General features: G+C 47.7%; 7 protein-coding genes across 15 annotated transcripts in view; 3 read left to right on the plus strand and 4 right to left on the minus strand.

Annotated features, from left to right (window-relative positions):
* Positions 1 to 174: 174 nt before the first annotated feature.
* On the minus strand, positions 175 to 6,494 carry Nelf-A (Negative elongation factor A). Of its 2 annotated transcripts, none has more exons than XM_036816945.3 (7): positions 6,076 to 6,494; positions 5,067 to 5,321; positions 3,612 to 5,006; positions 2,225 to 3,394; positions 1,671 to 2,096; positions 1,457 to 1,612; positions 175 to 1,032 (listed from the first exon to the last, which is right to left on the minus strand). In XM_036816945.3, exons 1-7 carry the CDS (start codon positions 6,283 to 6,285, stop codon positions 901 to 903), a joined length of 3,744 nt encoding a protein of 1,247 aa, XP_036672840.3. In that variant the 5' UTR covers positions 6,286 to 6,494; the 3' UTR covers positions 175 to 900. The 2 variants fall into 2 exon arrangements, with proteins under 2 accessions (XP_036672840.3, XP_036672839.3); XM_036816944.3 differs by having other exon boundaries at positions 2,225 to 3,397; positions 6,076 to 6,492.
* Positions 6,495 to 6,571: 77 nt separating this feature from the next.
* LOC108004816 (ATP synthase subunit C lysine N-methyltransferase) lies at positions 6,572 to 7,372 on the plus strand. The gene is made up of 2 exons (XM_017067886.4): positions 6,572 to 6,923; positions 6,986 to 7,372. Exons 1-2 carry the CDS (start codon positions 6,647 to 6,649, stop codon positions 7,321 to 7,323), a joined length of 615 nt encoding a protein of 204 aa, XP_016923375.4. The 5' UTR covers positions 6,572 to 6,646; the 3' UTR covers positions 7,324 to 7,372.
* On the minus strand, positions 7,330 to 11,050 carry Oga (O-GlcNAcase). Its single transcript, XM_036816946.3, has 7 exons — positions 10,735 to 11,050; positions 9,918 to 10,677; positions 9,638 to 9,859; positions 9,091 to 9,577; positions 8,930 to 9,024; positions 8,435 to 8,859; positions 7,330 to 8,373 (listed from the first exon to the last, which is right to left on the minus strand). Exons 1-7 carry the CDS (start codon positions 10,967 to 10,969, stop codon positions 7,544 to 7,546), a joined length of 3,054 nt encoding a protein of 1,017 aa, XP_036672841.3. The 5' UTR covers positions 10,970 to 11,050; the 3' UTR covers positions 7,330 to 7,543.
* A 1,170-nt stretch (positions 11,051 to 12,220) lies between these two features.
* Smyd5 (SET and MYND domain containing, class 5) lies at positions 12,221 to 13,803 on the plus strand. The gene is made up of 4 exons (XM_017080533.4): positions 12,221 to 12,369; positions 12,430 to 13,044; positions 13,105 to 13,282; positions 13,348 to 13,803. Exons 1-4 carry the CDS (start codon positions 12,334 to 12,336, stop codon positions 13,698 to 13,700), a joined length of 1,182 nt encoding a protein of 393 aa, XP_016936022.3. The 5' UTR covers positions 12,221 to 12,333; the 3' UTR covers positions 13,701 to 13,803.
* A 264-nt stretch (positions 13,804 to 14,067) lies between these two features.
* Positions 14,068 to 15,530, plus strand: LOC108004819 (transmembrane emp24 domain-containing protein eca). Its single transcript, XM_017067889.4, has 4 exons — positions 14,068 to 14,304; positions 14,368 to 14,915; positions 14,976 to 15,147; positions 15,208 to 15,530. Exons 1-4 carry the CDS (start codon positions 14,172 to 14,174, stop codon positions 15,414 to 15,416), a joined length of 1,062 nt encoding a protein of 353 aa, XP_016923378.4. The 5' UTR covers positions 14,068 to 14,171; the 3' UTR covers positions 15,417 to 15,530.
* On the minus strand, positions 15,452 to 16,610 carry Ddrgk1 (DDRGK domain containing 1). Its single transcript, XM_017067890.4, has 2 exons — positions 16,439 to 16,610; positions 15,452 to 16,374 (listed from the first exon to the last, which is right to left on the minus strand). The coding sequence occupies exons 1-2, from the start codon at positions 16,527 to 16,529 to the stop codon at positions 15,536 to 15,538; spliced, it is 930 nt and encodes a 309-aa protein (XP_016923379.4). The 5' UTR covers positions 16,530 to 16,610; the 3' UTR covers positions 15,452 to 15,535.
* A 714-nt stretch (positions 16,611 to 17,324) lies between these two features.
* SNF4Agamma (SNF4/AMP-activated protein kinase gamma subunit) overlaps positions 17,325 to 23,073 on the minus strand; it is a 71,909-nt gene continuing 66,160 nt past the window's right edge. For 7 of the 8 annotated variants that reach the window (XM_036816735.3, XM_070995716.1, XM_036816734.3 and 4 more), the window contains 5 exons: positions 22,813 to 22,861; positions 19,384 to 19,674; positions 19,147 to 19,325; positions 18,879 to 19,082; positions 17,325 to 18,486 (listed from right to left, as the gene is read on the minus strand). In XM_036816735.3, coding sequence (XP_036672630.3) covers positions 17,689 to 18,486; positions 18,879 to 19,082; positions 19,147 to 19,325; positions 19,384 to 19,674; positions 22,813 to 22,861 — 1,521 coding nt within the window. In that variant the 3' untranslated portion in view covers positions 17,325 to 17,688. Of the gene's footprint in view, positions 18,487 to 18,878; positions 19,083 to 19,146; positions 19,326 to 19,383; positions 19,675 to 19,765; positions 20,055 to 22,812; positions 22,862 to 23,073 lie in introns of those variants that run through there. The other variant, XM_036816740.3, reaches the window with a different exon arrangement.

The following is a 23,073-nucleotide window of genomic DNA, read 5'->3' on the forward strand; positions in this document are numbered from 1 at the left end:
TGTCGTACAAGTTAAGTATCATTTATCAGTTCTTCAATACTTGTGTTTTGCAATACAGGTTCCAGTTCGGCAAGACTTATTGGTAATCAAATTGATCTATCGATCGAGTGTTTGGCTATCTGAGCTGACGTTTACATGACCCACATTTTCCTGTCTCGAATATAAAACCAACCGTTTTAACATTTAAGCCATAAATACATACGCTAGTTTTATTGTTTTTCTATTACACATTTCAAGATTTAAGTTAATTTTGCTGTGGTTGCTGCGGCTCATACATATATATCTATAACTATATATTTTCATTGGATTTTTAATGAATAACGAGCGCCGATCAGCGTCTCTAAATTTATGCTGCTTGCTAAGATAATTACACACTTTTTACTCGACAATAATTACATAAGCTAGGTATATATATGCAGATCTGAAATGCATGGGTGTGTGCATGTGTTGTGTGTGCTTATGCGATCCGTCCGAACGTTCACTTCTGGCCCATCCGCCTTTCCAACTGCCCTCCAGTGAAGCGTTCAGCCGGCGGTGAATATGCCTGTGTGTCTGGATGAATGGGCGCTGGTTTGTGGATGTGTGACCGGGCATGTTTACTAAATGTTTAAGCGCTAGCCTTTTCTACATACTAAACAACTGTACAGCTAATTTACCTTAATTATTAAATAGTTTCATTATTTCCAGCAATTCTTAGGGTGCCTGCTGACTGCGGGAGGGATAGGAAGGGAGAGAAGGGGTTTCAATAGCCTAATTAGGGGCGGCGACGAAGCAGCCCGTGCAGAACGGATGACAAACCAAAATATATATATAATCCATAGTTCATATACGCATGTTCAGCTTCAGCCTGGCTGTCGGTGTTCACTTGGTGCTGCGAACAATGCGTATGACCCTTGTGGACTATGAGGCTGCACTCTGATCCTGTAGCCTGTAGTTCTGGAATGTCTTCCACTCGCCGGTGTTGTAGTCCAGCCGGATGTGCGACTCCACCAGACATAGTGCCGTGTTGCCGTCCTCCTGTTGTACTTTTTCCTGCGAAAATAAAACCATGTTTTACTAAAATGGTGTAGAAAATTATGTATAAACGAAGTATATACCACCATATAAAATATGAAACACCAAATAAACTATGCAGTTTAACAAAAAATTATAAAAAATACCTATTCGTGGTTATGATACATCAAATGGTTGCTTGCCGGGACTCAACAGGTGGGAATTATACATTTGAATTTGGATTTGGATTTGCATATGCTCATAAATAATCGCTTGAACTGAATAAATATATTTGCATGAAATCTAAAAAATAGGTTGGAGACTAGACATCAAACATATAAGGAATATTCGTTACAACATCTAAACAAATTTTCGAAGGATTTTTTTTACAATTAATAATTCCTCAATATGAATTGCATTGTGAATCCCAAACGGCGACTATAAAAATTTCCAACAGTCTTACCTCTGTTTCGCCCAATTTTATGACCAGCACATTTTCGGTATTCGGGCGCGGATTCTCCCGCAGTCCCGCCATAAAGCCGAGGATAAGGGCTTTGTCCGGTCGCGAGACGCGATTCGCCTTGCGGAACATTTCATGCGCCTTGTGCACGTGCTCGTTCTAAAAGAAACCAGGTGAGTTAAAACAAATTTTAACACAATTAACATAGTTATCCTACCGATAGCGAGAGACCACGTCGCTGCGGTGCCTGCTGCGATTGCTGTTGCGCAGCCTGCTGTTGCTGTGGCTGCTGCTGGGCCTGCACCTGGACCTGGACGGTGCGAGCGATCCCTGCATTCGGATTGCCCGGCTGACCCTGGCCACCGCTGGTGGTGGAGGTGACCAAACGCTGCTGCAGGGTCGGAGCCGGCTTGTGTTGGACCAGAATCTGTTGCTGCTGCTGGCGCGGCTGCTGTTGCGACGCCGCCGCCGCCGTGCTCGATTGGGTAATAATCGTGCGCTGCGTGCTGCCCGGCGCCGCCTGCACCTGCACCAGCTGCGGCTGTTGGCCCGGCCGTTGTATCAGCGTCAGGCCCTGCGGCAGCGTGGTCAAGCCTCCGCCCACGTTGGTCATCACAGGCCGAATGATGGTCTGCTGCTGGGACTGATAGAAATATTAATATTTTACACATGTGTCCTAAATATTTCTGACAGATAACGGTTTTCTCCAGAACGGAATTGATCTCCAAATTCTATATTTTTACCGAAAACATATTCAGCTATTACACTTACATTGCCAATCACATTGGTGGGTTGCTGCTGCTGCACAATGACATGTTGTCCACCAAGGGAACTGGTTGGTATGAGAGTCGGCAGAATCTGCTTTCCAGGCTGTTGCTGCTGCAATTGCACTCCAGTCGAGGGTGTTGTCTTCACCAGACTCGGCGGTCCAGCCGTGGTGGTCATTAGCGTGGTGCCGCCGAGCCCCTGCAGGTTGCCCACATTGCTGATGGGTATTTGCTGGTACATGTCGCCACCAATGTTGCGCAGTATAACGCCCTTCTGGGTGAGTATGATGGTCTTGTTCTTGCCGGACGTGGGGGACACGTTCAAAGCAGACACTCCACCAGCCACAGCTCCGGCTGGCTGCATCAGAACCTGCGACAGCTTGGGCTGCTGCGTTGCCGTCGTGTTGGCCACGATCGTATGCTGCGGATGGGGTTGTTGCTGCTGCATCTGGGCCTGCATATGCTGCTGCTGCGCGGCCTGAGAGGCAGGTTGAATGGTCACTGGCCGATTGGGAAGCTGCACGTTCTGAATGTTCAGCGTGTTTGACTGACCGGGGGAAACCACTGCTGCCGAGGTGGCCACCAGAGGTGGTGGATTCGAGGACACCACAGTGGTGGCCTGCTGCGGCTGAGCCTGGCGCAGAGGCGTCATCACCACACTTGATGTGCCCGAGGTTTTGAGCAGTATCTTGGTAGGTGTCTGGCCATTTCCGCCAGGAGTGGTGGCCTGGTAAAGCGTCGTAGTCTGCGGCAGAGGACGACTGTGTGAGAACGAGGTAAGCGTTGGCAACAGGGTTTGCTGCTGCTGCTGAATCTGTTGCGGTTGCTGCTGAGGCGTGGCCAGAATGTACTGCGTCTGTTGCTGCTGCGGCTGCTGTGGCAACTGAGTCTGCTGTTGGGTCTGCTGCTGGATTTGCTGGTGCAGCAGTTGCTGCTGCTGCTGTTGTTGTTGTTGCTGCTGTTGCTGCTGCTGCTGTTGAGAAGCGGCCGCGGCACTCGAGGTTCCAGCCTGTTGTTGCGCTCGCTTCGCCGGCTGGATTATAGTCTGCGATATGATCACCGGTCCGCTGTTGGTAGCCGTTTTCAGCTGGCTCAGCGGCATCGTCTTTATGGCTTGTGACGGTATCGTCGTGGTAGTGGTGGGGGTAGTACTGCTGCTGGGCATGGCCAAAGCCTTCTGTAACAAAAAGGGTATAAAGTAATTAGCAGTGAAAGACAGTAATATTTGATAGCAGTGGTATAGACCGGAGCGCCTAATTTGGTTTTACGGAAACAATCAAATTTAAATGTATCCAAGTTCTTAGAAAAAGTGAATAAAAATATATTCCAAAGTGGTTTTCATTTGAAATTAAATAACGATTTCATCATAGACTTTATCTTGCACAACTTACCGCTCTTTGAGCGCTGGGCGAGGATGCAAGGATCACGGGCGTGGAGCTGTTGATCAAAAGCGGGGGCTGCGACTGCTGCGGCGCCTGCTGAACCTGCACAGTTTGCGGCTGTGTCTGGGCCTGGCTGCCACTGGGAGCTGCCGCTGCGGCAGCCGCTGCTTTCGCCTTGGCAGAGGTTATCTTCACGGAGATGTTGTTGGGCAGGTTTGCCAGCGGATTGGCCGCCTGACGCAGTTGCTGCGGGGTGAGCAGAGTCGTCGTAGTGCCTGCACTCGTCGAGGGCGTGACGCCGGTGGCTCGCAACATGGGTTTAATGTCCAGCTTCTCCATCTTGATGGTGGTATTGCCCACCGTGGTAGTTGTGCCTGTGCTCGTGGTGGCTCCGTTGTTTGGCCGCTTCTGTGGCGAACTGCGGATGAGCAGGTGCGGGGTGCGTTGCACCAAGCTAGGCGGCTGCTGCTGGATGATGACGCGTTGCTGCTGCCCCTGCGTCGACGGCGAAGACTCGATCTTTTCCAGCTTGATGCTGGCGGGAACTATAATCTCCTCGCTCTTGATTTCGATCTCCTGCTTGATTCGTTTTGGGGTGTGATTGAAGCTGTTGTTGTTGTTGTTCAACTTGGCCGCTGATTTCGGGGTACGCGGCGTCTTCAACTTGACCTCGGCTGCGGGTTTTCCTGGTTGAGCATCCGCCACAGACGTTGTGGTGGCCTGGGCAAAGTCCAGCGTGGCTGTGGCGTACTCCGGCGTCTCGGGATCGCATTCCATAGGCGTTTTGCCAGCCAAATCGTCATCTGGCTGCTCTTCCAGGCTTCCAGCGCTCTGGTTGAGTTGTGGTTCCATTTTGATTTCGAAACTATTGTTAGCCGACGTGGGCGTGACGGGCGTCTCTCCTCCACTGGCCGTGGCCGCGTCCGTTGGCGAGCTGTCGCCAGCATTGGTGGCCGCTGCCGTGGCCGCCGCTGCTGCTGCCGCCGCCGCCTGTTGCTGCTTCTGTTCCTGCTTTTTCTGTTGCTCCTCCAGTTGCTGCTCGCGCTTCCGCTTCTTGGCCGCGGCGTAGCCCAGCGGCTGTTCGGTGAACTCGATTAGCTTGATGCCGCCATCCTTGCGTCCAGCGGGCGTGCGACTGAGATTGGGGCGCTGGGCTGTGTTTCCCGGCACTGTGGCAGATCGGAATCCCGTGGTGGGCATGCGCGATGGGATTCCCTTGAGCGGAGTTGTGTCCGTCATCTTGCGGGGCATGCCACGCGATCGCAACGGAATCGTGGGCGCCGAGGCCTTTTTCAGCGAGGACTGGGCATCCGCGGACTTGTGCAGCAGCTCGGTGCGCAGCTGGGCGCTCTTGGGCTTGCGCTTCAGCGTGAAATGCTTGACGGGAGCGGGCTGCTGGCCAACCTGTAATCAAAACATTGATTAGTCGGGAGTAGATAGGATCACAGTAGTTTCGCTACCCACCACTGAGATCAACGCGTTCTTGTTTAGGTACTGGCACTCCAGGGGCAGCATGCCTAGGTCCGAGTGCTTGGTGACCAACTTGCGCAGGTCGTTGACCATATCTGTGAAGATGGGACGCGTGTCCTCGTAGTCGGAGATCTCTGTGTTCAGCGAGCTGGTGGCCGGGAAGGTCTTCATCGTCTCCGCCAGCATGGAAACCCATAGTTCTGAGTCCAAACCGGCCACCTCGATTACCTCCTCGAGCTCTGCCTTCCACTGAAAAGCGCATTTAGATGTTAGTTCCGGTTCGACATAGTTTAAGACCCTTGCTGATTTTGAATTTGGTTTTTTAATGACATATAAATGAACTTAATCCCAATTTATCTATTCTTCATTATTATTTTTCAATAAGAAATGGTAGCACACTAATTGTTTGATTTACATGCTATTGCTTGTAAACTAAGTAAGTTAAGCTGAATGGAACAACAATTCATAGAGAAGATTCAATTCGTTACGGGTACACTTATGGAACTCCAATTTCATAACGATATCTTGTAAACTGAGTTTCCTAACTGCGTTACAAATGCCTGTCGAAAATCGGAATACCCTTTGCGAAGGGTACAACAAACAAATGAATCCGCGAACCACCCACAACAGCCCACTCACACACACTGAAACTTGCGAGAGGGAAACACACGCACAAGTGTAGAAGAGAGAGAAATGTGTACACAAAAGTAGAAGTGGCGGGAAACGTTGCTAATATTTATTTTCGCCAGCCAGCGAAATCGCCCGTTTGGTAATCGCCAATTGAACGGATAATACACTTTAAAGGCTCTCCAGCTGATGGGGTCTATGACAATTGCCGAGTATTTACACATTTTCCGCACTTTTTCTTTCACCAACGGCAAGTGTACGCTGTATACGTGTGCGCGTGTCGCTGCTCGCATGTGTGCATGAGTGTGCGTGTGCTGGTGTACTTTTTCCATACGAAATACACCAACGCCATTTCATTCCATTTGATTTCATTTACCTCCTCCACCAGACGGCGCGGAATGTGAAGGAAGCTGAGGAGGAGCTTCAACTTGACCTGGGTCTGCAGGTCCGGGAAGCACTCCTTGATGTTGCGCAGCACCTCCTTGTTCAGCTGCGAGCAGATCGAGCCGTTTATCCACGAGTCGTTCGAGGTGCCCAGTTTATTATGCAGCCACAGTGATGTGTCGCTGTCCCTTACGTTCGCCATTTTAAACGCCTTACGCCTGTCCGCACGCGGGGCACACACTGCAATTTATGCCAAACGCTGACCCGCCCTGTTGCACGGCACTGTTTGATTGCGTTTTTCACTTTCCGCCGCGCTGCACGTCAACAAAACACACGGAAAATCCTTCGAAAAAATTGTAATAGGAAGCGCACGCACACATGAAACGCACGAAAAAAGTGTTGCCACATCCGCTAATAGCGACCAGTTTAGTGTGACCATACTCTGTGCTTGTTGTGCAGAGCTGGCGACCATCAACTATCGATAAGCTACGAGTGAATTTTTACCTCTCAATGGGTGGTAGCACTTACACATTTTGTAAACAACATTTTAGCCCGCGACTAAAATGGAAATTCTGAATGAAGATGCAACGAAAACAGTGTCTAGGACTCCAAAAAGTGGAATGTCCTTGGGCGGGAAAATCCTGATAGCGGCCACGGGAGGAGTGGGCATCGGCCTGTCGATTGTATGCGCCTCTTTTGTGGCTCCGGCATTCCGAAGGATTTGCCTGCCGTATGTGCCAGCTACCAGCGAACAAATACAGAATGTCCTGAGCTTCCTGCCCAAGAACGCGGCCGGAAAACTGCTGGACATCGGATCCGGAGACGGACGCATCGTGGTGGGTGAGTTTCCTCCATCCGCTCAGCCCACAAACCGCCAAAATCACTTATGTAATCCTCTCCAGCGGCGGCCCAGCACCATAAAGCTTTAAAAACAGACGGCGTGGAGCTAAATCCATGGCTGGTCTACTACTCCCGCCTGGCTGCCCTGCGCAACGGGGTTTCCAAGCAGACGAGGTTCTTCCGCCGGGATCTCTGGAAGTTTGATATCAAAGACTACGATTTCGTGGTCATCTTCGGCGTAGAGCAGATGATGCAGGACTTGGAGCACAAGCTGATCGCCGAGTGCCCCCACAACACCAAGATCATCGCCTGCCGATTCCCCCTGCCCAACCTGCAGCACGTGAAGATCATCGAGGATGGGGTGAACACCGTGTGGTTCTACGACCTCAACAAAAGCTAGCGAGAGTGTTATTAAATTGGTATCTTTATTGTTTTCCACGTTATGAAAACGACGCTTAAGATAAATGCTAGAAGGGCTGGTCAGTAATACAAACTTGTTACCTTAGGGGAATACAAAATGGACGAGGACGAGAAAAGACGAGTGTGGCTAGCACCTAGCCGGAATACCAAAGATGAAGGAACATTAAAAGTGGAGGCAGTGAAGCTGGCATCCGAAAACGCTAGAAACGGCGACCCATGTAAATGCACTTGGTGGCCTCCTCGCGATAGACTTCCACGAAACCGATCCTCGAATAAAAGTTCACCTGCCCGACGTCTTTCTCGGGCACACACACGTGAGCCCCGAAGCACCCGTTCGCTCGCAGGGCGGCCAAGAGTACTGTAAGCATCCGCTTGGTGATGCCCGAGTCCCGGTCCTCCGCCTCCCGCAGAGTGCCGCAAACCAGCACGGCTGGAAAGGAGCTACTCACCTCCACGGGACACTGCTCCAGAGGCACGTTGCCGCCGCTGCAATGAAACTTTTCCACGAAAGACGTGACAAGCTGCCGCACATCTTCGCCGCCCTCCTGCGGACAAAGATCCTTGGGATATTTCTCGCGCAGCTCCGTTTGCCAGCAAAGCTCCAGATTGCGCCGGAATATGTTGACGTCCAAGGCCGCACAAGAATAGCCAATGATACTGTTATTCTCATCGTAGGCCACAATGCACAGCTGCGGACTAAGGGTGAGATGTCCACCCACCAGTCCATCCGCCACAATGCTAGCCACATTCGCCGGCAGCGGGAAGGGAATGCGGCTCCCTCCGTCCAGCTGCCCCTGCCACTGCAAGTACAAGCGGGTGCAAACTTCGTTGACGTTCTGCTCGTCCGAGTTGCAGTAGGGCCTCAGGAGATAGTAGTTGGCCGTCGGTTGCTCCGGCAGTTTGTACACAAACAGGTCGTTACCCGAGTCCACGGGCATCAGTCGCTGTAGGTCCGCAATAAGGCCGCCTCTAAAGACCCACGGCTCCTGATCACCGGACATGAATGCCTCCTTCCAGCCCTTGCTAAACCCTGAAAGGTTTCCATGTTAGAGTAAGAATTGCCATACTAAAATGCCGATCGATTCTCTTACAAGTGTAGCTTCCCTCCGTGTAGGAAGAAGTGTTTTGCGGAAAATTGCCGAGAGCCAGCCACTTGACGTAGCAATTGAGCAGGGACAGGGCGCCGGAGATATCCCACACGTACGAGTACAGCTCGTGACAGATTTCCTTGTTCTGGCAATTAGCTATTTTGATCAGCAGCTTTACGACGGCGCTGCAGAGTTCGTCGAATTGCTCACAGCGCTGGTGCCACTCGCTGACCTCCGGCTTGGCTGCTTTGGCAGCATCGTCCCTTCCACCGGCAGAACGGTCCTGCAGTATCACATTTGCGTTGCCCTTCAGCCAGTTGAATTCGACAAGCAGCTTCTGGCCGCGGCTGCCGTGTTCAAAGGGCAAATAGAACAGATCGCAGAGCAAAGCCAGATCCTCAACGGTTATCCTTTCGCCGCCGGAAGTACTAAATCAAAAAGGGATTTATTAGTATGTTTCTTCTAAGAGCCTCTTTACTAATCATTGAAGGAGCATACTTATTTTCGATGGTCCTATCGGACTGAGCTTCATTTTCTTCGCGCATTTCCGCGTTTGAGATCGGCGACGACGTCCCACTCTCCACATGCATACTCTGGATAGATATAAACCAAATTAAGCAATCAATAATCTAGATTCCGAGATCCAAAATCATACTTACATGCACATCGTTCACAGACTCCATGAGCACATCGTCGGCCACCAGTTTGGTTGCCTCCTCTTCCCTTGGAGAGACCTGGGATGCTATACTGCTACTACACTCCATGGGCTCATTGACTCCGCCACTCAATGGACTCAGACTGGCGTCGTCCAGCATTGTGTCCACACAAAGACTGGCCACCGGTTCTTGCTTCTCCTCCAAGTCCTCCACCTCCAGGTCAAGTCGGTCCTTTGTCGATTCGCTCTTCGGATCATTATCATTGAAAACTGCATTGTCCAGAGCCAGTTCCACGGAAGCCTCCACACTCTTAGTCTCCATAATGGGCACTGGGACAACGGAGATGGGTATCTTCTTCGGCAATTCAATGTTGCTGGCGGCTGTGGTCGGAATAGGATTGATGATATCGTCGTTCGTGATCACCTTTGTGGGCGACACCAGCGAGTTCATAACTGGATTTGAGATGGGCGTTAGCGAAGAAGTCACAACGCTGCAAATAATGATTTAACTTGTAATAAAGTGGTTTACAAAAAAGAAAACTTTCATTTACCAAACGTCAGCCAGGGCTTGTAACTGGGTGGTGTTGACCTCCGGAACCGTCCTCGAGCTCGTCGAAGTGGTTGTGGTGGTGGTGAGACTCATGCAGGTATTGATGGAAGGTATTATGGGAATGATGGGCATGACCATTTGCACTTGAGGTTGGGGCTTGGTAATGGGTCCAAAGGCCTCCTTTTTCATAAAGAATTCTGGCAGCCAATCCGAAACGGCGTTCCTTCAAAATGTTTAGAATTTGTTATTTCTTCATAAAAGTATCTGTTAGTTTCACCCACTTGAGAGCCAACCGCGGGTGATACACGTTCTTTGAGAGGAACTCCGCCGGAAGGTCATCCTCGTTTTCAGTCTCCAGTTTTATGTCCGCGCTCAGGGAGCTGTTTACCTTGGAGTCCATGCTGCAGCGCGACCAGAAGGCCAGCGAGTGGATAGCAACGAAGTTGCCGTAGAACTCGCAGTTGGGGTTGGTCATTACGCCCCGCAAATGGGGGATCAGCTCCGGCGATCGCCCACTGTAAGGTCCCAGGAAGACGCGCTTCTGGTCGTAATCGTTGGCATGCAGGTTGTCCCAGATGCACGGCGGACGACGCAGCACCTCGGTAATCTCCTGGATCGATTCCAGGGATATGGTCTTGGAGATTACCTTATCCCCCGTCCAGAGGATATCGATCTCGTTGTTCAACTTGGAGCCCAGAGTATTCAGGTATTCAGACTCCAGAACCGTGGGAACGGCTCGTGAGGCACAGTACTGGGTGGGGCAGAAGAGAAACTTGGGACTGCCCAGGTGCGTGTATATCTCGTTGGTGACCGACACGTGGGCGTTGGCAAACGTCTGAAAGACCTCCTTATCCGCCTTCGAGAGCTCCGACTCGATGTCGTCGAACAAAAGAGCGTAGGCTTCGCAACCGAAATGCGAAACCTGATCCAGCTTGCGCTTCAGCGTGGCGATCTCCTTCGGACTGCTGTAGGTCATGTCCAGGCCGGGCGATAGCGCGTAGTAGAAGGTGATCCCTGCCTCCTTGGCCGCAGCAATCAGACCTGCAAGGAAGAGGGGGCACTTTACCGGAGGATTTGCGCAGTTTAAAGGTTAGTTACTGGACAGGTGATCCGCCTCCTCCACGGTGTACAGCTCCCGCCAGTAGGCGCGGTGCTTGTAGTCGTCCTTCGGCGCATACATGTAGGACGGGCTGGAGCCCATGCCCATGGACTTGAGCTTCCGGAACAAATCCTTGCGCTGCTCCGTCGTCCACGGGCGGCCGTAAAAGCCCTCGATCACGCCGCAAATAAACTGCCGCTGGCCATCGGCTTGGTTGCCCGCTTCATCTGCCATTTTTCACGGGCCGGGATTCGGATGATTCGAGGACCAAATAAGTCTTATTTTTTCTCTTCTCAGGATTTATTTATCGATAGCACTTGCGATGATTGATTGGGAGATACATCGATAGACACCGATTGTTCAAAAACTATTTCAACTCCATAGTCGATATTTAAACAAACATGCAACACGGAAAATGTAACCGCTGTTTGGATTCAAAACCGAAACAAGTCACTTAAGACTTGGTGTAAATAAAAATTGATTTTAACCGGCTATATACTTTTTAGGCCAATTTAAATTGTAGTTCCTCAATTTTATCGTAGTAATGTAAAGACAAAATAGCAAATACTATAGAACAAGGCCAACAAATCCACAATTTGACGGTGTATTCCACGTTTCCGATTTCTGATCTGTTCCCCGGCGGATATCTCCTCCTCGTCATCTGAACCCATGCCGGAGCTCTCAAGATTCTCGCATTTCTTGCCTACTTTGCTTTTTATTTTAAAACACATATTATGGCAGCAGTCAGGGGTTTTTTGGAAAAGCGAAGAAGAGCGATTCCCGTAGTCACAAATTTTAAAAATACTATAGAAAACATATTTTTCTATTTTTAGAAGACCTTTTGTACCCATTTTAATTAAATATGAAATTTGATCGCGGGTTCCATGAGCAGTTTAATTTCAATGCGCAACATTATCAAAAGCAGGCTCTGAATGTGAATTCTGGACAAATGTTAGTTTTCTATTTTCGGTATTTTCGCTTTTATGGCTAGTACTCACATCGACGAAAACCGGGAGTTAACAATAGGAGTGAGAAAGACGAATAGGGGGCTTACGCTTTTCGTTGGGTCTGTTTTTCAGCGCTGTACTTAGATGAGCTGAGCGGGAAAGATGGCGGAAGCATCCGTGGAACGAGAAAAAAGCTTTATTGGTAGTAATTTACATAAACAAAACATTCGTTGAACATTCCATTTATTTTTATGTTAATTTCTTTGTGCACCAGCAGACTCTTCTTTTTTAAATTGCTACAGTTGACTTGTTTTCCGTTTGTCAAGACCATTCTACATGCTTTGCGGGTGAACTTTGAAAACTTGGGAATAAGATTTTTCGACTAGTGAAACTCTTAGCCGATCTGATTACTAGGCTTTATATTCCAATGCGCTACATAAATAAAAACACCCTCTGAATTTGAATTCGTATCGGAAGACGGGTGGTCAGCTGGAGTCAAAAAAAAAATACTGAATACAAATAATGAAATACTAAATATACTCGTATGTGCGGTCCCACTTTTTGCTGAAGCGGCAGCCTTGTTATTGTTTATATACAACGCACGTGTAACCCAGCTTAATTGGTCAAAACAAAAGACTTCCAATAAGCAAGATGAACCACTTTGAAATACGGGAGTTGCCCGGAAAGGTAAGTGGTGTGCTGAATGCCATCCGAACTGCAGCTAAACGTATATGTATATTTCCGCAGGGTCGAGCGATGATTGCTACCAAGAACTTTGCCGCGGACGAAGTGATCTTCGAGGAGGAGCCCTTTGTCTCCCGGCAATTCTCTTGGAACGCGGCGTACGGCTATGCGGCATGTGACCACTGCATGCGACCGTTGGAAACGGTGCTGGAGAATGTGCGCCGCTTGGCCAGCGATCCCCAGGTGGATGTGCCCCTCCTGCAGCACGATCCCACGGCCCAGTGGGTGGCTCAGTTCACCCAGTGCCCGCGCTGCAAGGTGCGCTACTGCTCCGAGGACTGCCTGATGGAGGCCCAGAAGCGATACCACCGGGTGGCTTGCATGGGCGGCTTCCGTTCCGATGACACACATCCCATTAATGTGCTGAACGAGACTTGGAAGAAGATGCACTATCCGCCCGAGACGGGCAGCATCATGCTGATTGTCCGCCTGATGGCTCTCTACCAGCAGAGCTGCAAGAAGGCCGAGTTCCTCGAGCAACTGCAGTCCTTCCAAGCACTGATTGTGAATCGCGAGCAGAAGATTTACCACAAAATGCTGGGAGAAAACTTCGAGCAGCAGATGGAGCAGCTTTATTTGGCGTTCTGCAATGCCTTTCCCGGCGAGGAGTTCTCCATGGTATGCATTCCCTCAGGAAGACGGTTAAATTGTGGCTGATTTCTGGCTTCCATTTCGTAGTTCACCACGCCGGATGCATTCAAAACCCTGATGGGCATTATGGGCACCAACAGTCAGGGCATCGCGACAAGCGTGCTCTCCCAGTGGGTCCTTAAGGTGTCCGAGCTACCAATGCCGGATGCGGAAAAAGCCCAGCTAGACACGGTCATCGATGGACTCTATGCCAAAGTCGGAGAATGTAAGTGTTCTTAAGAAGACCTTAAAAGCCATATTTTACTTAAAATATTTTCCTCTTCCCACCAGTTGCTGGCGAATTCCTGAACAACGAGGGCTCCGGCCTATACCTCCTCCAGAGCAAGATCAATCACAGTTGCGTGCCGAATGCTTGCTCCACATTTCCGTATTCCAACGATATTGTGGTGATGAAAGCCTTGGCGCCAATTCAAGAGGGTGAAGAGATCTGCATCTCCTACCTGGACGAGTGCATGCTGGAGCGGAGTCGCCACTCGAGGCACAAGGTGCTGCGCCAAAACTACATATTCATCTGCCAGTGCCCCAAGTGCCGAGCCCAGGCGTCCGATCCCGATGAGACCAGTGATGACGACGATGACGACGACGAAATGGACGATTATGATGATGATGACGACATGAACTAGCCTAAGATCGTTTTTCTTTATACGATGAAAAATGTTTATTCAAATAGTAAACAGCTACAAAGTATGTATAAGTGCTACAGTAAATGTTAAAGATTTTGGAGAAGCTTGGATAAGTGTTTAAATTCTATAAAGATAGTGGAAGATAAGAGATGGGTTGTGTTTTAAAAAAATTATAAAGAATTTCCAGAAGCGACGAGTCCGAAATGCGTGACTTAAGTATTTCAATTATAGAATGCATACATATTTTGTATTTCTCCAAGATCTTTTCAAAATTAAATGTGTTTATTAATTTCGTTCTACCAAGCGCGCACTTTATATACAAGGTTAGTCATCGCCCACCCCCACCCCATCCACTCCTGCCTGGAGAACGTTACCCAACACTTGGGTATCAATAAGCGTCGTAGCGCGATCCGCTTTGTGTTTCCATATTTTATTAATTTGTGCGAGGAACGCATATATAAGTGTTGTACCATGCAAACGAGATTAATTTTCATGGTCCTGCTCCTGACTCTCCTGCACAGCACTTCCGGTCTGTATTTTCATATGCGGGAAAATGAGGGAAAGTGCTTTGTCCAGACAGCGCCCGACGATACTGATGTGATTGGTAAAGTTCGAAATATACCCCCAATTTGTAGACATTTCTAACTGCCTTTTCTCGACCTTCAAGTTCATTACAAGGCGGAGGTGGAGGATCCGAGATCCGACGGTTTTATGATACGGTCGCCCGGCATTGGGATGTTCGTGGAAGTGCGGGGCAGCGATGACCTGGTCGTCCTCTCCCGCGTCTATGACTCAGAAGGCCGCCTCTTGTTTACCACGTCCTGGCCGGGTGACTATCAAATCTGCATGGAACCCAAAGGTTCTGAATGGTGGAGTGGAGCCCTACTGCGTGTTCACTTGGACATCAAGATGGGCAAGCAAGCTATGGGCTACGAATCGAGTAGGAGGACGGAGAACCTGGATAATTTGCAGTTGCGGGTTCGGCAGCTCATGAATCAGGCAGAGGATATCTACAAGAATCAGAACTACCAGCGCTATCAAGAGGAGCTATTTCGGGAGACCAGCGATAGCATATACTTCAACATAATATGTTGCGCCGTTGGCCAGGGTGTATTACTGGTCCTGGTACTGGTCATACAGTACCATCTTTTGTTTAGGAAACCTTCCTCGTACCTTTCTTATTGCCAAATTCTTGGTGAAAAAGAGCTGGCCAGGGTTAGTATATCGAGCGTCCTCGTTATTTAATCGAATAACACGTTTCCTCAAACCAATCAGTTCAGGACACCTGAGGCGTTCCGGGCACTAATGGCAATCTGGACTCAAGACCATAAGGGGCTCACTTCCAGTGCCATTTCACAGTGGATCGCCCAGTTTGAGGATCCGGTATTAACGAACGAGAAAGAGCAAATTCTTATCAGTCAAAAGCTTCAAGCCAAAGTGGAAGAATGTAAGTGGGGTCGTTTCTTATGAAACACAACTGATTTCATTGCAATCTCTGCCCACACAGTTGCTGCAAAATTCCTCACCAAGCCTGCATCGGAGATTCTGGATAATGCAAAAGGTAGCTACTACGCATCCAATGTTCAGCTGTCTAGCCTGCTGTCCACCGCCCAGCGGAATCGCAGTGTACACTTGAAAGGCGACACCTTCCTGCTGGTCTGCGAATGCGAAGATTGCAAGGCCAAGGATCCGATTGGAGTGGATACGAAACCATAAATGAAACCTTTAACCAATAAGTCATCTGTCTTGAATATGTTTTCCTTTTGTTCTTGTTATTCTACCAACACATCGCATCTAAAAAATAAATTTAATTTATAAATGGCTAACAAATCTCATCAGGAGCTGCCCTCGGCGCCGCCGGCGGAGACGGGCGTCAGGTTAATCAGGTTGTTGCTACTCTCGGCCAGCTCGGCGATGGAGACGCGACCGCGCTGTTTGATGAACTTGGCCACGGCCGCAAGCTCCTCCTCGGAAACGTAGATGAACTTGCCGCGATCGTCGATGACGCCGGTGATAGTGCCATCGGCCTGCAGTTCCTGGATGCGATCGATGGCCTGCTGCGTCTTCAGTTTAAAGGCCACTGCCAGATCCTCCAGGACAACCACCTTGTTGTCTCTGATGTACTGTATAAAGTCGGCCAGGAGATTGTCCTGTTCGTCGGCGTCGCCCTCCTCGAAGCCCTCTTCCTCCACACTGAAGGCGGCCTTCATCTTCAGGTACTCCTCGTGCTCCTTGCGCTCTCGCTCCTCCTTGGCCAGACGCTCGGCCTCCAGCCGCTTGCGCTCCACCTCCGCATCGAGGTCGTCCTGATGCTTGCGTTCCGCCTCCTCCTTGGCTTCCTTCACCTTTCGCTGCTCGCGATCATGCAGTTCCTGCTCACGCTGCAGCCGTTTCTGCTCCTTGGCCTCCATCTTGGCTCGCTTCTTGGCACCCATCTTTTCGTCCAGCACCGCGCCCTGAGGCACGCGGGCACCATCGTCATCCACTTGGGCATCATCTTCGTTGTCGGAGTCGCCATGGGCTGGAGGAGCACCTGCTGCCGGAGCAACTGGAGCCGCTGGAGCATTCTGTCGCAGCCGGTTGCGCTGATTCCGGGCTATCTGAGCCCGACGCGGCACTCCCTCCTGGGCGCGTTGTGGGACGCCACGTTGTGGGGCAGCTGCTGGCTTGGTTTCTGTATATTTTAGGGTCAATGGTTTAGTCGCCTTTCGGAATGTTGCTCCTACTTTCCGACTCACCTGGACTGGCATTCTTCTTCTGCAGCAGGTACAGCGAGATTATCACCACCAAAAGGGCAATGGCAATCCCCACGAGAACGATCAGCTCCATTGCGAATTAGTATGGAGGCTTTTCAACCTGGTGCGCAATGCTTTTTGGTTTGGCCAAAAAAAGTAAACGTCAACAAAATGAACATATGACTGCATGTCAAGATAGCGACCATAAGTTGGCGACAGGGATGCCGATTCAGCTATTTTATAGCCAGATTTAAGACGCTTGTGGCGTAAGCTTATATTTTAAATTAAATTGACACCGACCAAGATCATTCAGATAGACGAAAAAAAACTTAATTCGAAACCATACAGTTTTCAATAACTTAAATTTAAAAACATCATAGCACTAAAACGAATCGTTTAGCAAATAATACGAAAATCTAATCATAAAGAAAATAAGAAAATTTTTTAAATTTTGGACAGTTTTTAATGTTTTTTAATTTTATTCCAATTAGACAGATCGCAGACGAAAGATTATGTCATCTATATCTTCTTACGACCGCCAGAGGCACGTATATTCCGGCATCTATTTAACTGCTCAGTAACCCGCGATTTGGAAATACAATTCTGAAGTGTAAAAAGAATAAATTTCTGAGAAAACTATTAAATATTCACGAGCGCCGTAGAAATAGAATGTAAGAACCAGGAGATTTAATAGATTTTTTATTTTTAAAGATCAAACTTGATTTAAATTGATAATGTAATAAATGTAAAGGTACTGCACAATCTTTTGGAAACTTTAAAAATTGAGTTCAGCTTTCAAAACCGAATACGCCATTAGCCATCGGCAAAAACTTAGTTTTTTCCGGCTATTCCGGTTTAAAACTCCCACCAGCCCATGCAAAACGCAATCTTTGACTTGTACTGTACTATCATATAATAATCAATTACATCGTTTAAAATTTAAAGACATTCTAATGTAATTTGTTGTTTTGTTTTCGTTTTCTTGTGTGTGTATATATAAACATCTTGTTAACAGCTTTTTGTTTTTGTTTTGCTTTTAGTTGCTTGTTGTAAAATACATAATATTTCATAATTGTAATAATATATCCTTAACAACTATTAATATTCAAATATAATTTTCTCTGCTTTATCATTATTGTTGTGTTTTGGGTTCTTAGTTCTTGTTTAGCAATTGTATCTGTTTCTTTTTCTTTTTCCGTTTCCGCGTCTGTAGTAGCAGCTGTATCTCTTTAGCTTGTGTTTAAATTAAGGGTCTATTCACTAACCAACGCCATTTCTCGCGCCGCGGGCGTCAGTGACTGGCCCAAAGCGGAGGCAGCAGACACGGCGCTGCTCAGCCCGTCGTCCTCGTCGTCGTCCATCGATGCCTTCTTGCGCTCGATCTCCGCCAGCGCCTCCTGGTCGTCATCATCATCACAATTTGTGTGCTCGACCTGGTCGGCGGATTCCTCCTCGTGCGCCTCGTCGGCAAAGGACACTTCCACGGGACTATTACTGCTATCACCATTAGCTGTCGCCGCCGCCGCCGTCGTCGTCGTCGTCGTCTGATCATGCTGGTTGTTGTTGGCCTTATCCTCACTGGCGGACTTGTTGTTATCACTGTCGGCATCGTCGCTCCTCGTCGGCGCCGGCTCCTCCTCGGGTATGTCCTCAATCAGGCTGCGATTGCCGGATCCGGCCGAGGGACTACGAGGCGGGGGCGTTGTCGTCGTCGCTGCGGAATCCGCTGGGATCTCCACCTCGGCCACTTTGCGCAGCAGGACGGGATCGGAGGCGCGCAGCGAGCTCTCCGACCCGCCGACGCCCTCGCCACTGGGCCGCAGTACCAGGTAGAGCAGGATGTCCGACAGCGAGATGATGCCGATCACCTTGCGGTGCTCGTCGACCACCACCAGGCGATGGACCTCGGCGCGGACGATGCGCTCCATGATCGTGTACAGCGACTCGTCCAGATTGCACTTCTGCACGCCCTCGAACCACTCGTTGCGGTGCTCGTTGGCCTTGCGCAGCGAAACATCGAGATCGTTGTAGGTTTTCTCAGCAGCGAGATTCTAAAGGAAAAGAAAGGTGTTTTTATTATTGTAAATCAAATATTTAAGTAAAACTGTACTACCTATCTAAAATAACTAACACCTCCTAACTTATTTTTATTTCGGTGTCAATAGGAATTTCAAAACTTGTCCGATCAATAACATTTTGTAAAAGTTCTTTTTTATATTTTAGAACATTAATATCAAACAATTTAAAACATTTCGAAAGCAAAAATAATAATTTTTTGGAAGTTGTGAGGTCAATACAAAAAAATTGGATGCAAACTTAACAGGATACTGGATTTTTCACGGGTTTCTTTTATTTAATGTTAGTAATATATTTCAAATCTGTAGTTCTCTAACCTCCTACAATTCCCTAGGGATTTCTGAGGGGCGATAAGGGGGATACGTACAATCACATCAAACTTTGCATAGATGTCGACGAGCCGTCCCTCGGAATCCACGAGTGGCAGGGCTGAGACGCGTCGCTCTACAAATTTCTTAAGCGCCGTAATGATGCTCGTCGTCTCGTCGGCGGTCTCGATGTTGTTGTAGGTGCCAATCTTCAGTTCGCGCAAACTCCTTTGCATGTACGCGGGCTTTGGTAATTCATTAATCTGCAAATAAAGGATCCCATGATTATCATCGAAATTCAGTGAGAAATATATCTAGAGAACTTACGTATAGGAAGAGGAACCTCAGTATGCGTTTATGTGTCAGGATGTAGAGGACGTTGCCGGTCGCCGGGTCGATGACGGGCAGGCGATGTATGCGGCTGTGGATGAGAATTTTGATGGCATCGTAGAGGGAGGCATCCGGCCCGATGCTGACCAACGGCATCACCTGGTTGTGCAGAACACCTGACAAAGGAAACAAGTTAGCTAGAATCAAAACACTGCATGGCTTGGCATCACTTACTTCGCCACGTGTCCAGTTTGTGCTCTTCCAGCTGTTCCATGGACGCATTGGGCGATTTGTAATACATTTGCAGGATCTTGATAAAGTCCGTAATGGTCAGCATGCCCACGAATTGCTGCTTCTCCGAGTCCCAGAGCGGTGCTGCCCGCACCCCGTTGTAGACGAGGGCGTAGAAGGCCTTCTTCACGAGGAGCTGGGTGTCAAAGACGACCAACTTAGCGGAGGTGGGTATCAGATCATAGCACTTGTGAAAGCGAAAGAACTTCACGAAGATCTGTGAGTCGTCCTCCTCTGCAAAAAAAAAGAAAACAGGTGAGTTATTATACGGCTTAAGGAAGCTTTGGGCTGTAGATTTTGCAGGTCTGGGGTCTAGGATTGGCACCTTTCTTCAGCAGCTCGGCTAGCAAACGCTTCCAGGCCTCGGAGATCTGCTCGAACTCTTTGATGCTCTCCAACGGATAGCAAAGGACGTCGGCCGGGCGACCGTTGCCACCTCCCAGCACCAGACGACCCGCATGATTCGAATAGAAGTGCAACTGTAACATGCGTTCTGGGTTCCCTCTCTGCTCTAGTTTGACTCTGGGTGTTTATTGTTTTTTAGCGATCTTCAGTGTCGCATTACGATAGTCTGATCCAATCCGATCTGATCTGGTCTTCCGTCTGAGGCCTGTGGGCGCTAACAATTAACTGGTCGACTCGATTTGCTCTGCTAATTGCCCTGCCTAATTGATCAGCCAACTAGCTAACAGCCCATTAACAGTCCGCTAACAGAGCTACGCCGCTCTACGCGCTTCTCACTGCGTCTAGCTAAGTCAGTAAATTAATGTTCCCTTAGCGTAACCGTATCCAAAAAAGAACAACCCTCTGCCATAAATTTCTGGGCGCACGCGTTTCGTTAAATTAAATTAAGACATTTTTAATTAAAATAAATTTAGCGTACGACAAAACCAACAGAAGCAGCCTCAAGCTCGCCAAACACACCAGAATAGAATAGATTCACCGAATTGTTGAACAATAAATATTATTTCAATTCCCATCGAGACAAAGAGAGATCAAGCGAGAGGGGTAGAATGTAGACTGCTCTGGCACAATGTAAACAAATAAATATTGAGGCGGGGCCAAAGGGTGTTAATCAAAAACTATATAAAAGCGCAGGGTCTGTAGATCGGTCTTGTCAGGGGCCTGATAAATGCAAGCCAAACATTCGCCGATTCAGCATTTGTCGGAGCCATTATAGCGACACATAACAGATATTGGGACAGACAGTTGTGCCAAGAAATTAATTAACCGCAGCATAAGGCCTCAACACTGAAATTTCGAATGTCTATAAGCATTATTGCGTTTCTTTAGCGAAATGCATTTGGAAAACTATTTGGGAACTAATTAATTTTGTTTATAGCTCTCAGATTATTTTCGATCATGTAATATATGGCCAGGTTATTTTCTGATCAGAGGCTTTATTCGGTACGAATAAAGATCAAAGAAAAGTAATTATTTATCAATAAAAAAAACTGACGTTGATAACTGGGGTAGTACGTTAAAATTAATTATAAATACTACTACCCAAATACTACTACTAACTCTATGTTGTTCACTTGGAAACTCGAATACCTTTGCTATAAGTATTATCCGGATGATGTCTACCGCAAAATAGGCCAAAAGACAACAGACAGTTTAAAAATGACCAGAAATAATATAGAAAACGAAGGCCAGATACCGCGGCAGGAAAATATATGTACATGCGGCGAAATAAATTGTAAAATATTTGGAGCTATAAGCAAAATGGCGAAAGATTTTCCGACTAAGCTGTGTAAACATTTAAATGTTGTTTAATAAATGGATTCTACTGCGGTTGCCGGGCGGCGAACGGTTCGAATAGATAAAGAAAGTCGAAAGAAATCGAGATAAAAAGCTTGGCGAGATGGGTGAAGGTCTCGGTCTCGGTCCGCGCATTCTTTTTCGTACTTCTCACTCCCTCTCAATATCATCGATGGGCTTTTTTGTTGCCTTGATTGGTTTTTTCAATGCAAATATACGTATATTCATAAGTGAATGCAAAGGTATATATGGGTTATCGATTCCGATTCTATACGCTTCTGTGTTTTGCGATTCTTTTGACAGTGGGCCACGGGCCACACGAGTTAATTGAAATGCTCATTGGTTTGTTGATTATTCTGCTATTTCGTTTTTGCTGTGTGGGATCAAAACAATTGAAAACCCATTTTCACAGCGGGGGGCAATGGGGCGGTAGAATGGGGCGGTACGAGGAGGCGGTTGTGATGGTTCAGTTGCTTTTGGCGTCGCGGCGCTATTCTAAAATTCTTAACGAATGACTAACAGAGAAGCGAAGACCTTCGATGGGTCGACTTTGCTTTGCAGTTGGTCGATTCGATTGTTTTGGGTTGGTAAGTAATTCCTACGACACTGGGCCTTATCCACAGACACTATCCATACACTTTTGCACATATAGACACATATAGATCGGGAATGGTTCCTGCTGCCAATAGTTCCACACACGCAAAACACACGGAAAATTGCCGAAATTTTTGTCGTCTGCCCGTCTTCGTTGGCGACGTTCTAAACGATTCGAAATTTTATCATAAACTGATCTGCAGTCTGGGTTTTCCATCTCCTCTCCCTCTCTATATAGCTAGCTCTCTAAGTTTTTCGTCAGGGAAAAGCGCAAAAACAAACAAATGATAGACTGAACAAAATACAAATGGGAAACGCTCAGAGCAGAAACCCCGCTACGAAATCGGAAAAGTTCTCAGAGGCGCTATATAAATTGAATATAATCTTTGGTGAGAGATCGGTTCGGATCGGATCGGTTGGGAATTGACGTTAATGAGGATCATGAAATGTCTGAAATTGCCAACAAATTACATGCACTATTTTTTATCCTCTCGGCTCTCATTGTACCCTCATTTGCGTATTTTTCCCCGAGTGGTCTCCGGCGTACTTGGAACGTATAATTAGCTTTGGTAAAAAAGGAAACTAAAAAACACACTTTTGGGGGTGTGTTCGGGTCTGCGTTAGGAACTTTCTAAAAGAAGCCCCAACTATTCTTAGCGGATATAACACAAAATATATCCACATTTCCTAACGATTATGTTCTATGTCGCATTTTAAACCGCCTACGTCAACCACGAAATATTCCATTGCTGCTAGCATAATCCCTGTGAATTATGATTTCGATTCCATATCATGTCTTCTTCTTTGGTCTATCAGCATGTATATATACCAGGTTCTGTTCTACTCTGGCTATGGCGTCGTGTGCCCAAAGAAAATCCTCAGAGGCCGACTCTTGATCGAATGCCAAATGGTTTTGCTAATTTATTTAAATTAAACATTTTTGTTTGTCTCATGGGGCGGCAGTTGCAGTAGGAGGGTCATGGCTGAGGAATAAGAGAGGGTGGTTTGAAAACTTACCAAAGTCCGATAGGTTTACTTTCTCTAGGAACGGATCAGCGACAGGCAACTGGAAAGAAACATAAAATATTTTCATTACAATCATGAAACTGTAGTAAAGGTAGCATCATTCACTTTTGAAAGTTTTATATAAGTGCACGGGAAATATTATTATCTCTTAAATCAAGTTTTCTTCGTTTAAATACCTTGTTTATTTACATTGAAGCGATAAAACTAAATTTATAGCTGTTAGCTACATAAGACAGTGAAAAGTTAACTATC

The sequence above is a fragment of the Drosophila suzukii genome, chromosome 3, assembly GCF_043229965.1.
Source record: "Drosophila suzukii chromosome 3, CBGP_Dsuzu_IsoJpt1.0, whole genome shotgun sequence".
Lineage (NCBI taxonomy): Eukaryota > Metazoa > Arthropoda > Insecta > Diptera > Drosophilidae > Drosophila > Drosophila suzukii.

Excerpts from the sequence above, each read along its gene's own strand:
- Nelf-A (XM_036816944.3), bottom strand. The coding sequence starts at position 6,285 with ATGGCGAACGTAAGGGACAGCGACACATCACTGTGGCTGCATAATAAA. Across the intron at positions 5,322-6,075 it reads CGCGCCGTCTGGTGGAGGAG|TGGAAGGCAGAGCTCGAGGA; the intron begins GTAAATGAAATC and ends TGCGCTTTTCAG. Across the intron at positions 2,097-2,224 it reads CCACCAATGTGATTGGCAAT|TCCCAGCAGCAGACCATCAT; the intron begins GTAAGTGTAATA and ends TATTTCTATCAG.
- LOC108004816 (XM_017067886.4), top strand. The coding sequence starts at position 6,647 with ATGGAAATTCTGAATGAAGATGCAACGAAAACAGTGTCTAGGACTCCA. Across the intron at positions 6,924-6,985 it reads AGACGGACGCATCGTGGTGG|CGGCGGCCCAGCACCATAAA; the intron begins GTGAGTTTCCTC and ends AATCCTCTCCAG.
- Oga (XM_036816946.3), bottom strand. The coding sequence starts at position 10,969 with ATGGCAGATGAAGCGGGCAACCAAGCCGATGGCCAGCGGCAGTTTATT. Across the intron at positions 9,860-9,917 it reads CACCCGCGGTTGGCTCTCAA|GAACGCCGTTTCGGATTGGC; the intron begins GTGGGTGAAACT and ends AACATTTTGAAG. Across the intron at positions 9,025-9,090 it reads AGTCTGTGAACGATGTGCAT|AGTATGCATGTGGAGAGTGG; the intron begins GTAAGTATGATT and ends ATATCTATCCAG.
- Smyd5 (XM_017080533.4), top strand. The coding sequence starts at position 12,334 with ATGAACCACTTTGAAATACGGGAGTTGCCCGGAAAG. Across the intron at positions 12,370-12,429 it reads TACGGGAGTTGCCCGGAAAG|GGTCGAGCGATGATTGCTAC; the intron begins GTAAGTGGTGTG and ends ATATTTCCGCAG. Across the intron at positions 13,283-13,347 it reads CTATGCCAAAGTCGGAGAAT|TTGCTGGCGAATTCCTGAAC; the intron begins GTAAGTGTTCTT and ends TCTTCCCACCAG.
- LOC108004819 (XM_017067889.4), top strand. The coding sequence starts at position 14,172 with ATGCAAACGAGATTAATTTTCATGGTCCTGCTCCTGACTCTCCTGCAC. Across the intron at positions 14,916-14,975 it reads GTGAAAAAGAGCTGGCCAGG|TTCAGGACACCTGAGGCGTT; the intron begins GTTAGTATATCG and ends CAAACCAATCAG. Across the intron at positions 15,148-15,207 it reads TCAAGCCAAAGTGGAAGAAT|TTGCTGCAAAATTCCTCACC; the intron begins GTAAGTGGGGTC and ends CTGCCCACACAG.
- Ddrgk1 (XM_017067890.4), bottom strand. The coding sequence starts at position 16,529 with ATGGAGCTGATCGTTCTCGTGGGGATTGCCATTGCCCTTTTGGTGGTG. Across the intron at positions 16,375-16,438 it reads GAAGAAGAATGCCAGTCCAG|AAACCAAGCCAGCAGCTGCC; the intron begins GTGAGTCGGAAA and ends TAAAATATACAG.